At 42.3% G+C, this 12,033-nt stretch overlaps 1 protein-coding gene across 1 annotated transcript in view; it reads left to right on the top strand.

Annotated features, from left to right (window-relative positions):
- usp43b (ubiquitin specific peptidase 43b) overlaps window positions 1-12,033 on the top strand; it is an 82,769-nt gene that overhangs the window by 15,356 nt on the left and 55,380 nt on the right. Inside the window, exons 2-3 of the mRNA XM_032536544.1 lie at window positions 6,140-6,243; window positions 10,636-10,728. Coding sequence (XP_032392435.1) covers window positions 6,140-6,243; window positions 10,636-10,728 — 197 coding nt within the window. The remainder of the gene's footprint in view (window positions 1-6,139; window positions 6,244-10,635; window positions 10,729-12,033) is intronic.

Here is a 12,033-nt window from a genome sequence, read left to right on the forward strand (position 1 = left end):
TAGTGCTCTCTTCAGCAGCAGCACATGTTCATCCCTGTGTGTTTTCCACGGCTCATTTTGAATTATTCACATCATGGCCATTACTGGGAACATTTCACCCCCCCCCACACACACACACACACCACACACACACACACTCTCCCCCATTCAGGAGCTATCTCCTCCACCACCCTAAAAACAAACCCACGAGGATGAGACAGGTGTTCTGTGAGGATGAGGGGCACAATTCCTGGATTTTTTTCTCAGTGGTAAAGAGTTGCAGAGTTCTTATTTTTTATTCATTTTCTTTACAGTGGATCTACTCACAGGGATGAATCACTCACATGCGGCAACATTTTTGAGGCGAATAATTGGAAGCCTTTCCCCGATGGGACAGAGTGTGGCGTTAAACTGTGGTTTGAGGCTCTCGTGTTGAAGTGCAGATGACCAGGAGTCAACAGTGCTGGATTTTATGTTTGCATCCCTCACTGCTGACATGGATTATGAGTAAATGCAATGCTGTTCCCAGGGCTGCCAAATCTCTTCTTTTTTATTATAACATTGATCTCACTGTGGGAAAATACGAAGCCTTAAGGAGTGATTTCATGACATGAGCATTTTCTTGTTTAGTCGATATTGTAATTGTGTTCGTATTCGTTTTGGAATTATCTGAGAAATAATGAATCCTTATACTTGAGGGAACAAAGCCATCTTTGTTTGCCAATTTATACTTACTACTATGCTGTAAACTAACAAAACTCTCCAGATTGGCTGTGTAAAATCCACTCATATCCTATGTTAAATGGCAAACTACTTTGATAATAATTAATTGGTGTGAGTCATTTTTTTTAAAGAAAAAATGTCAAAATTCTCGGATTCCAGCTTCTTAAATGTGAATATTTTGTTGTTTTTAATAAACTTTATTTCAGACCCAGGGGATCCATATCATGTCCTGTGTGACAGTAAAATTAATGTGTTTGAGTTGTGGACAAAACAAGACATTTGAGAACGTCATGTATCGTATTTTTGGGAGTCGGAAGTCATTGAGGGTCGTTATTTTTAAAGCGGACACTTCTGTTAGTGCTACTAATGTCCAACACTGATCCGCATTTTTCACTATTTTCTATTTTTGAAAAAACTCTTTCAAAAAAATTAATATAGAACAATAATTTGGTGGCCTACCCTGCTGTAACTCCGAGGACCCCCTTGGGCTCCCGGACCCCCCTGTTGAAGATCTCTGCTTAAGACCAAACAACTTATCGAGTAATCAAAAAAATGGCCAGATTATGGATAAAGACAATAATTGTTAGTTGCAGCCCTACTTTTGGGCCTGCTGACAGGCTGCAGCCCAAACACTCTGTTGCATGCTGTATCTTTGTCATTTATCTAAATCCCTCAAATCACTTAGAGCACGCTAAGGTGCCAGGCAAAGGGATTTGAGTTTTTAATTTTGTCCTTGCTCCTCGGGCACTGGCACACGCCCCTCTCCTGGCATTGAGGCTTATGGATTAAGCAGAGGTTGACAATTCTCTGGCTTTACATATCTTGGATATTAGCAGTTGCACATTTTTTGTCTTGATTTTTCTCTGTTACCTTTTCAGATATGAGCTTTGGTTTGACCACCAAACAATGCAGATTTGTTTTTGTTTTAAGATATTTCTTGTCATTAGCATCAGTCCTGAGTTAAAACTTGCTTCAGAAATGTACTGTATATAGTCTCAAAACCTCATTATAGCAAACACGAATTTAAAAGGTAACTACCGTCTCTTTCACCATGTTAGTCCATGGGGGGGGGGGGGGGGGGGGGGGGAAGTCTTTTTGGGCCCCATGGCGTCACGGGATGGACATAAAGTCTCACTTCCTAGGAGCCTAGGAAGCCCCCACCTGTATCGTCTTTTCATTAGTGTGCAGTCATTAAGTGTCATCAGTTTAATGCAGACACTTCTGTAATGCCTGATGTCCGTCTGATGCAACTGTGCCACACACAATGTTTTTTATGTTGTTTTATAACTGCATGGCAAAATAACAGCAGCAGGGGAGGGGGGGGGGGACTACTTGGGTGTAGTTTGGGAATGACAATGACAGATTACTGACAGTAAAGTGTTTGATTGGAAGCTACATAATTTACAGTGTTGTGGAAGGCAGTTATTAGACCACAAGCCATGCTACAGTAGCTCCCACAGTTTGTTTACCACCCGAACCATTTCTCTTCCTCTCTGTCTGCTTTTTACTACTCCTGGGTTTTGGTTTTGTGTGTCAATTTGGACTCTGCAACACACACATTTCTCCCTAATCCATACGATGTTCCTTAGATCACCACCTAATGCTTATTTTTTTTTGAAAATAGTTATCTCTGTTGATTTCCAACGACACACATTTATTGGCATGTTAACTCAGCTTGCCTTCTTTCATTGTGATGTTCTTTGGGCCAGTTTGGGACAGGTTGGGTACCAATGGAGTGAAGAAAGCAAGAAAGAAGCTAACTGCTTTAGAAAGCCCTTAGCTGAATACACTACTTAAAGGCATCCCAGCCTTGACCCTTGCAATATATAGGTAAGGCCAAAAGGTAGCAATAACACCCTTTCCAACAAACTACCCAAAGGTGAAATAACTGTGACACAAAGAAGGGCGCGACACTTTCACCTCCCAAAGAGTTTGGTGAATAGCTCCGAAATAGCTGGACCAAAAACAACAAACACTTCTACACTTCTCCAAGACAAACTTAATCAGTAGTCACTATGTCTGCCACGTGAGGTAGCAACACAGTGTAATTTACTCATAATATCCCCCCCCGTAAACGGGCTCAAAGTTTGTGATAGTGATCCAAGTTAAAGGGTCAAGAAACATCCTTTATTTGGAAGTTAACCATTAAATGTATAGGCTTTTAATCTCATAGTGATTACTGTACAATACATATTTAAACAACTGAAGCTGCAAGCAGCATTGGACGGGCCCTCGCGCCTCTGTTTGCGTTGGGGTTACTGGCGTTGGGCTTACTGGCGGAACGCTGTTTCGCTGGCGGTGCGTCTGCGTTGATTTCCTCCAGGGAGTGTGCAACGTTGTTCCGATGGCAAAACGCACAAAATGGCCACCACGGCCAGGTCCTGCAGCAAAGATTCAAGCCTTTAATAACTTTGAATCTTTAAGGTCGTAAGATGGCACGGACCAAATTTGATGTCAGTCAAGTACAATGCATGGAAATGCGCTGATTATGCACAATCAATTCAAAATGGCGGACTTCCCATTGAGTTTAGGGTGGTGCTCCAAGAGGCATTTTTGTACGTCTCAGCACGATACATGTGTGTGCTTAGCTTCGTTAGTTCTACGTGATACGTACTGTGGAGGCTCCGTTTTTGAAGTTTTGTAGGGGGCACTATAGAGCTATTTTTGATGCATGTGCAAATATTGGTGAGTTTGTGAGCATGTTTTAGACCCTCCAAAAGGCAGTTAATTTGTTGTTAATAATAATTCCTTTAGTTTCAAAAGGGCCTTCGCCAACATTATTGGTGCTCGGGCCCTAATAACCAAGTGATATTGATGTTATGTGGGAGAAGTGCAATAAAGTTAACGCAGAACATATACTGTAGATTCATGAGGTGTGGAGCTGCATTAAAAATGGTCTGTTTTGGTACGTGTGCACAGTATATAGGTACAGAAGAAGAATAGTGCATGAGTTTCACACACTATGCCTTCCCCATGTCCTTCTCCCTGGCGGTAGTCGGTCACACCTGACTCTAAAGATAGCTCTCAGATCTCTAGCCTGCCTGTTTAGTCACTTTTATATCAGTTTGAGGTTGGCATATTTTCTCTGATAACCAATTTCAAAGATAGCATCTCAATTTCAAAAGGGCGCGCGACACCTCTTGAGATGGACCCCCATCCGGTCGGGGTCACTTTACAACCTGTAAAACAATTTCTTGGGCCAGCAGCAGTCGCACCTTACTCCGTGGGATTTGCTATCTGGCAGTGATCATTTAGATGACTGAGGCCTTTATCAGATGTCTGTGTGCATGTAACCTTTCTCACTGTGCTTAAATGTCCACATCCTCAACAGCTTCTGTCAGCACGCAGCTGGCACCTTGCAGTTTTTTTGACATGGCAGAGCCGGAGCACGGATTTCTGAGAAGCGATAAGACCAACCGTGTCTGCACTCGGTGGCGTCAGTGTTGCTTTGTTATCTGTACATAAAGATAGCAATGGAATCCACTACTACGTATGTGGAAGGAAAAAGGGGAGGGACATGCAGAGCCCAATGTCATTAGATATAAAAAATAAAAAAATAAAACGTCTGAAGGTTTGCACTCTTAACGTTTCTAACACTACACATTACATAGTTTACTTGAACCAGTAAAAAGAAGAAGAAGATCAGCAGGGATTGTCTGAGCTTTTTTGAAGAAGCCATAGGAAAACAAATGAAATCCATGCAGGGAGTTAGAGAAGGGGTAGATGTTTGTCATAGACTGTGCTTGTTGAAGCCCAGTGAAGCAGGAAGGTCAGGTTTCAGTCTCGCGCTCGGTCTTTGCAATGCTCAAATGCTCTGAGAAGAATAGATTTGGGATTTGAAATGTTGGCGACCTGTAAAGGACCCTCCTGACTCTCTGTCTGTCTCTGCCTCCCACTGTTTTCTCTGCCTCACGCCATCCACTTCCCTCTCCCCTTTAGAAATTCTAAACCTCCTTTTTAGCTCCATTTGTGTGCGTAGGTCATGGTCTAGCTGCCAGCCTGGGAACAGTGGCAGCCAGTATGGGACCATGAGCTAGAAATCAGAGGAATAGTAAACAGAGAGAGAGCGTATGTCAACAGAGAAGGATCGGAGAGTGCATTTCCGTTTGGCACTGCCAGCCCGGTGTAAGAGCACTGCTAAAATGATATGATTACTTAATGTATTCTCAAGTACCTGACTTTTACACCAGGCTATTGTGGGGTTGATAGCGTGAGAGCAGAGTAACGCTAACAAGGCGCTCGAACACCATGATGGCCTTTTAAGCGTAACCACTTGGTGACTGAAATAACGTTTTTCAGGACATTGTCCCCGGCCTGTGTGAAATGGAAATGGACTGGAATCTGTACAGAGATGTCCAAACTGATACACTGCTTATTATAACTGTAAGCACTTTTAGGTTTTAGTTTTCTGCCCAACCCTTTCACAAATAAATAAAAATAGTTTTGGGAATATGTTTTATTGCTGAGCGTTTGATAAGAAGATTGATGCCATTCATATTTAAGAGAGGTAAAAATGTTCTCCTCTAACTCTTGGTGAGAAAGTAAATAAGAGTATCAGGGCTGCAACTAACGGTTATTCCCTTATTTCTTGATTAATTGATAAGTGGTTTGGGCTATAAAATGTCAGAAAAATGTTGCTTGGTCTTTCCTAAGGCTCAAGGTGACGTCCTCCAATGTCTTGTTTTGTCCACAACTCAAAGATGTTCAGTTTGCTGTCACAGAGGAGAGAAGAAACTAGAAAATAAATTACATTTAAGAAGCTGGGAATAGGAGTATTTTTCACAAATTACTCAAACTAATTAATCGTTTATTAAAATGGGGAGGGGGGGTGGTGGGGGTGACGCCGCAGTGGATATGACACATGCCTTTAGTGTGGGAGACCAGGGTTTGAATCCCACTGCGATACATCAACCAATGTGTCCCTGAGCAAGACACTTAACCCCTAGTCCTAACCTTCATTTTAATTTCTTGTATCTCTTCCCAACTTCTGTGCATCATTATTTCCTTAGTGCAAGAAATTGTTATCATATGTAAAACTACATTAGTCGATCAATCAACAACATGTGTTCATTGTCCTGTGAAAGTTATGCAGAAGGTTGTTCAGCTAGTTTAGTGTCATTAACGCACAGCTGTGTTTGTGTAGTGTGCCACTCATTTGCTTTGTGACCTTAGTCGGTCTGTTCTTTTTTTTTCTCTCCTTTTCTTTTATCTTCCTCCAAGGCCAGCTTTCTCTCTGTTTGTAGGTAAGTAGATGAAAGAGTAAAGACAGGGGTTTCCCAGGGGGGTAATGTAATGTTTAGGTCAGTGCTTTCCTCCATTGTGCAAAATCCGCATTCTACAGGAGCCTTTGTAAGATTTCCAAATGTATTGATGGATCTGTGAAGAATATGAGAGAGTGACATCGTTGCATTTGTGCCTTGCCTCCTTTGTGCCACAGGGTCCCGGTGGAGAGGAGGACCTGCTGTCTCCTGACCTGTCCCAGTCCCAGCAGCCCAATGTCCAGCACAGCTTTGTCCAGGAACTTTTCCAGGCACAGTACAAGTAAGTCTCCTCTCCTAAAATGCCTCACACAACCACCTGTCAGACACGAAATCCACAAATACATCCACAACAAACCAAAAGGTCTTTGTGACCAGTTTGACTGGGAAGTGATTCCAAGGGGGGTTTCCTACCACCGTGTGAAGATGGCGTTATAATGAACTGTTTGCTTAACCCTCCCCCCCAACAGTGGTTGTCTAATCATTATTTTGCAACAGGAAGCACGGCAGGTTTGACAAACTTTGGATTTGTCCACATGTTGAAGCTGCCTGCATAGGGGCTGTAGTAGTCTCGCTTTGCCAGACCCTCCACCACAGTGCTGCAGCGGAAGGTCTGGCTAGTCCACACAGCATTCTGGGATGGGAGAAAAACATGCTCAGGTTTATTGGCATCTCTTTTAACCAATCACCATTGTCACGGGCATTCAAGGAACTTGTTTTGGTGGAACATGTGTACATTCAAAACGTTGTAAGTCGTTCAACAAAAAGCTCAGATTAGACAGATTCGGCGTTTTTCCATTACATGGTACCTGCTCGAATTTACTCTACTCACCTTTTTTGGTTTTCCATTACGAAAAAAAGTCCATGGTACCTTCCAACAGTGCCACCTCCGTCGTGGTTCCAAGGAATTTGGAGTTGAGAAAAAACGGAATCCTTGCAGACGATAGCCGATAACTTCCATTCGTATGCAGATATCCGTTTATAGAGATTACTCCAAACTGAACGGCTAACGTGTTGTTGGTCGGTACCGTCCTCCATCTCACAATTCCTCTGTAAATTGGCATCTCTGTGCGACTGCCGGTAACGCATCTGTCAGAGCGCCTCTCTTTAATTGCTACCCTCACTGTCAAATGTCTCAGCTGTGCCACCTTGGGTGTGTCTAGACAGGAAGCAGTAGTCTTTGCAGCCTGGCAGACAAAATCTGTGTATTTGTGCCTCTCAAACAGAGAGAGGGAGAAGGAGTGAGGAGGTACAGAAGGAATATATTACTGAGTAGACTAAGCACAAACTTTACAGAGGAACATAAACAGCAAGTGTGAAGTCTATTTTAATAATGCGAAGAAACATGCGACACAAGGCTGAGAGGATTTAAATGGAGATGAAGGCTTTTCAAATGTATTCTCACTTCTGAATTTGGACTCTAAACAAATAGTTTCTGACTCCTCTCTTTCCTGTTTGAGTCCCGAGGCCCCTCCACTGCCTGTGTTACACTTCACAAGTGCAGTGTCCGATGTGATCCAACATCTAGAGTTGACAGACCGGAGAATTATCCTTGTAATAGCATGGTTTGTCACTGGGCAATCATCTAGGCCATTATACACGTTCAAGCAAGTTAAATCACTGTCCAAGCAAGCCAAGCCCAGTGTTATATGATTTAAATGTATTTTATCTGACTACAGAAGCTGTCATTTTTTAGTTCTGTATAAAGCACAGCTCTCACCCCTGTGCTATAAATCTATTGCTCTTTACTTTCTCCGATCAAGTAAGTAAATCTCAGATTAGATCAAAGACTGGGATTTTTTTGTTTTGTTGGTGCTATATGCGGGTGAGTCACAGGCTGCAGTCGGTGCAGGCTGCAATGAAAATGTCTGTCTGTCAAGTGTTGTTCATTACAGTGGAGCCGAGTGACGGGCAGCCGAGCGTTTCAGATTACAAACTTGTGCAGTTTCAGTGCGGGTCGTCTTACTGCGACACCACTATCTCCGAGAGACCCTCTCATCTCTTACTGTGTGATCTTTTTTTTTTTTATCTTTTTTTTTTATCGCATCTCCTGATGGATTTGATTTGAAGGATCGAGTAACTTTGAAGTTTACAGTTTATGATGTGCATATTGTATTTTAAATTAGTGATGTGTGAGGCACACATCAAATTTCATGCCTTTTCCATTTCAAAGCACCAGTATGGTGAATCCGAAAAACAGAAGATAGCTGCTGCATGTACATAGGTTAGTCATTGACGTAGGAACGTACTTATGCAAGTAGGCATGTACGTAGATATTTCCTTAGGCATGTACTAGGTGCGTACATAGGTATATGCGTAGGCAAGTTCATACTAGGCAGTAGGCACGTACGTTGGTATGTACATAGGTTGCGTGGATGCGGACCCTACACTAAGGACAATTAATTTGAACATATTGAGGCTTTTTTTTATTTCCTCAGAAATGAATTAAGATACTGTACCTGAGTTATTCTGGAAGTGTGGTGGGGTGTGTGTGTGTGGTGTTGTGTGTGTGTGTGTGTGGTGTGTGTGTGTGTGTGTGTGTGTGTGGTGTGTGTGTGTGTGTGTGTGTGTGTGTGTGTAAAACATTGCGCTCAGAGTTCTTCAGCATGGTTGCATCCAGACGGGCAATACTTACTCTCAACCTTTGCACGCTTTCTCCATTAGAGCATCACCAGAATATCACCTCGTCCTTTTGTTCCTTTTCTCTTTTTGAGTGTTTGAGAGCAGTGCAGGGCACATCTATGTTTTAGTGCAGGCTGAATGGGATTTGTATGCATGGAGTGCAGTTGCCCTCACTGTTTCCTGGCGAGAACAAGACATCCGTAGGGCAGCCATTCGGCTCTGCCAAGTGGGAGAGATCCACTAAGAGCCAGAGTCAGCTGGGCTTGCTTGAATAGAGCTTTATTCACCCCCCTGCTCCCCCACTGGGTCTGTCAGGTGCCTTCCTATAAGGAAAACACATTTCAACAGTTCATCTGTGCCTTCATTTCCTATGCTAGGATGCCATGGTGTGGAGGTCGGAAAGGTTCAACACACATAAGCTTGGGGACTTACAAGAGTTCAGTAGAAGATTGGGAGTATTATTTTAGGCACGGTTTATCACACCAAAAAGAAAATTTGTCATTTGAAAGGAATCCATTTATCTAGATTTAACCTAAACATATGTTCATTAAGGTGTGGAAAACAGGATTTTTCTTTTTGTCAGATTTAAGTCTCCCTGAGTACTCACACTCGCTGTACTTTACTGCTGCCTGGTTATACTTCATACACGTCTATTATCAATTTATGTGCAGCTGCAGCACAGTGCTGTCCGTACTCTCAAGAGTAGCAGAGGTAGATCAAACCTGAAGCTTTTTGACCACACACAGTTGCAGATTTATTTTTGTCATGACGATGATAAAAGAAATGAAATGAAAAAGCCATTCAGAAGGACAGTAGCACTGTAACCCAAAGCTAAAAACATGCCCCTACATCACCTCATCGAGATTAGACTTCATACATTTACAAATAAATGAAATGCATTTGTGAACGTCTTCCTAACATGTACAGCTTTGTGAATCCAATTTTTATTTGGGAAACGAGGTTTGGGATAACTGTTTTTTTATTGTTACTTCTAACTATGTATCTGTTCTAACTAACTCTTTAGACTTAAACTAGCTATATAAACACTTCATCACGGCACAAAGCCAGTGTTTAAATGCTGGAGCTGACTAATATGTGGATACATACTGATTTTTTTCATGAAATCATAATTCTGTTTCCTATTTGTTGATTCATTCTACAATCCCCCTGGCAACTGCACACACACCCTTTGGGGTAAATAGTAGTTACGGTCTACACACACTGATGATTCTAATTCATGTAATCAAAGAGGTTGGTAGAAGGCACCCTTTTTTGCCTTAGATTCGCTTAATTAGTGTGTGTTTACAGAAAGTCTTATCCAGGAAATCCCCGGCACATTAACTCTACAGGCCGGACAAAAGATTTAATTTGGTTGCAGGACAGTTTACAAAATCCCTTCCAGCAATCAGTCCATTAACTTCAGTGGGCTCTCTGACTCATTGTTCATTTAATTAGCTAACTGGAGTACGTTCCTCCCGTAAAGCTGCGCGGGATTCACTGAGAGAAGTCTAATGAGGAACAAAGGGACCAAATGGAAAACAATTGTAATAGAAAATCCCAGCCGTACGCATCTGGACATCTCGGTTTCTAGTGATCTGTGGGTTCAGATGCGGAGGAAGAAAGGCCCTCGCCCTACGGAAAGCGCTCCACTTTCCTCTGCTCGGGATGCTGTACTGGCATCACATTAGTATCCTTGGTGAGAGTGATGCAACAAGATAGAAACCAATTCTGCTGTTTCCCCTTTATAGCCCTGTATATCACCCCAGGGGGGGTGGGGGGGTTCCTTTTACTACTTACCACCCCCCCACACCCCAACCACTCGTCTCGCTCATTCCCACCAGTTGCATCAGTCATCTTTTCCGTTCCCACAATCCGATCCAGAGGCTCCGTATGGAACACCGTGCTCATTCTGACCGTGATGTTTACTCGTGTAACAACATTAGGCCGTCTCTTCTTCCTGCCAGACTTCATCAGGAGGACCTCCGGGATTAGTTTGAAAAGTTATTGAGGTTTTTCCAGACTAATTGTCATAGTGTGCTTTCTCCTCCTTCAGATCTTCCCTGACGTGTCCACACTGCATGAAACAGAGCAACACCTTCGACCCGTTCCTGTGCATCTCGCTCCCCATTCCTCTTCGCCAGACCAGGTGAGCCCTTCTGGTTTTAATGCACACTAAGTAAAGCTGTAACAATTCAAATTTTTGCTTTGTAGTTAATTGTCTCAAAAATAATTGCAATTAACAATGTAATTGTCTGTTTTAGTCAAATTTAAAGATGGATTTGTTTTTCTTTTTTAATACATCTGTTTACATTTATCTGTAGTCTCTCTTTGCCAGACCTTCCTCCACAGCACTGTAGAGGAGGGTCTGGCTAGTCCACACAGCATTCTGGGATGGGAGGAAAACGTGCCCTGGTTTATTGGCGTTTCTTTTAAACCAATCACAATCGTCTTGGGTGGCGCTAAGCGCCGGACGGAGCCACGGTGCCGCTGCAAAATAGCCTCGGGAAGGAACTTGTTTTGGTGGAACATGTGTACAAAACATGTACAAAAGTAGTTTTAGTCGTGCAACAGAAAACTCAGATTGGACAGATAGTCTAGCTAGCTGTCTGGATTTACCCTGCAGAGACCTGAGGATCAGGGAACCATAGTCCTCAGAAATCCACCTCAATTTAAAATTACAACAAAAAGAAAGTAGAAGGAAAAAAAGCGGACATCCGGCCAAAAAGAGTGACATCGGGCAGAATATCCAGCATCAACAATCCTGGAAGTGGAACGTAATGGATATAGACTAACGTATCTGTCATGTGACCCAGATAATGTAGTTACATAGATACAAAGCTTATGAAGTAAACAGCGTCTCTTCATTATCATTGAACTGTATCCACCCTCGTCGTTTTTGTTGCTATAAACGTGTATATGGCCAAGTGCCAGCAACTATCAATTGATATAATAATAGAAATATTTGGTCCGACCAATAATCAATTATATATTTACAATTTGGCAGATCTAAACAAAATCAACAGTTATATGTGTGGGATTATTAGTATTTCTTTTTCATTAAAAAATAAATAAAAATAAAAATAGGAAACACCCAGCTGTGTTCATGCACCACATACATTCATTCATTCATTTATCCTTTATTTAAATTGATAGATCAGTCAGGGACGGAACACAGATACAAGACAATCCAACTTTAAAACTTACTAAATTGGTATATAAAATTGGATAAATAAGTTAGGATAATATGGATACAAAAGAAAGTACAGCTAGTAATTACGAAGCTGGCGGGTTGGTATAAAAAAGGAGAAACTGGTGGAAAAGCCTCTCAGCGTTGAGGATTAATGTCTCATTCAACTTTACATCCCAACACCCCATTCCTCAACCTGTTCAGAAAGTCCTGACTTTTCACGGGGGGGGGGGGGGGGGACCCCATTTTCATTTTTTTTCAGCG

The sequence above is a fragment of the Etheostoma spectabile genome, chromosome 15, assembly GCF_008692095.1.
Source record: "Etheostoma spectabile isolate EspeVRDwgs_2016 chromosome 15, UIUC_Espe_1.0, whole genome shotgun sequence".
NCBI lineage: Eukaryota > Metazoa > Chordata > Actinopteri > Perciformes > Percidae > Etheostoma > Etheostoma spectabile.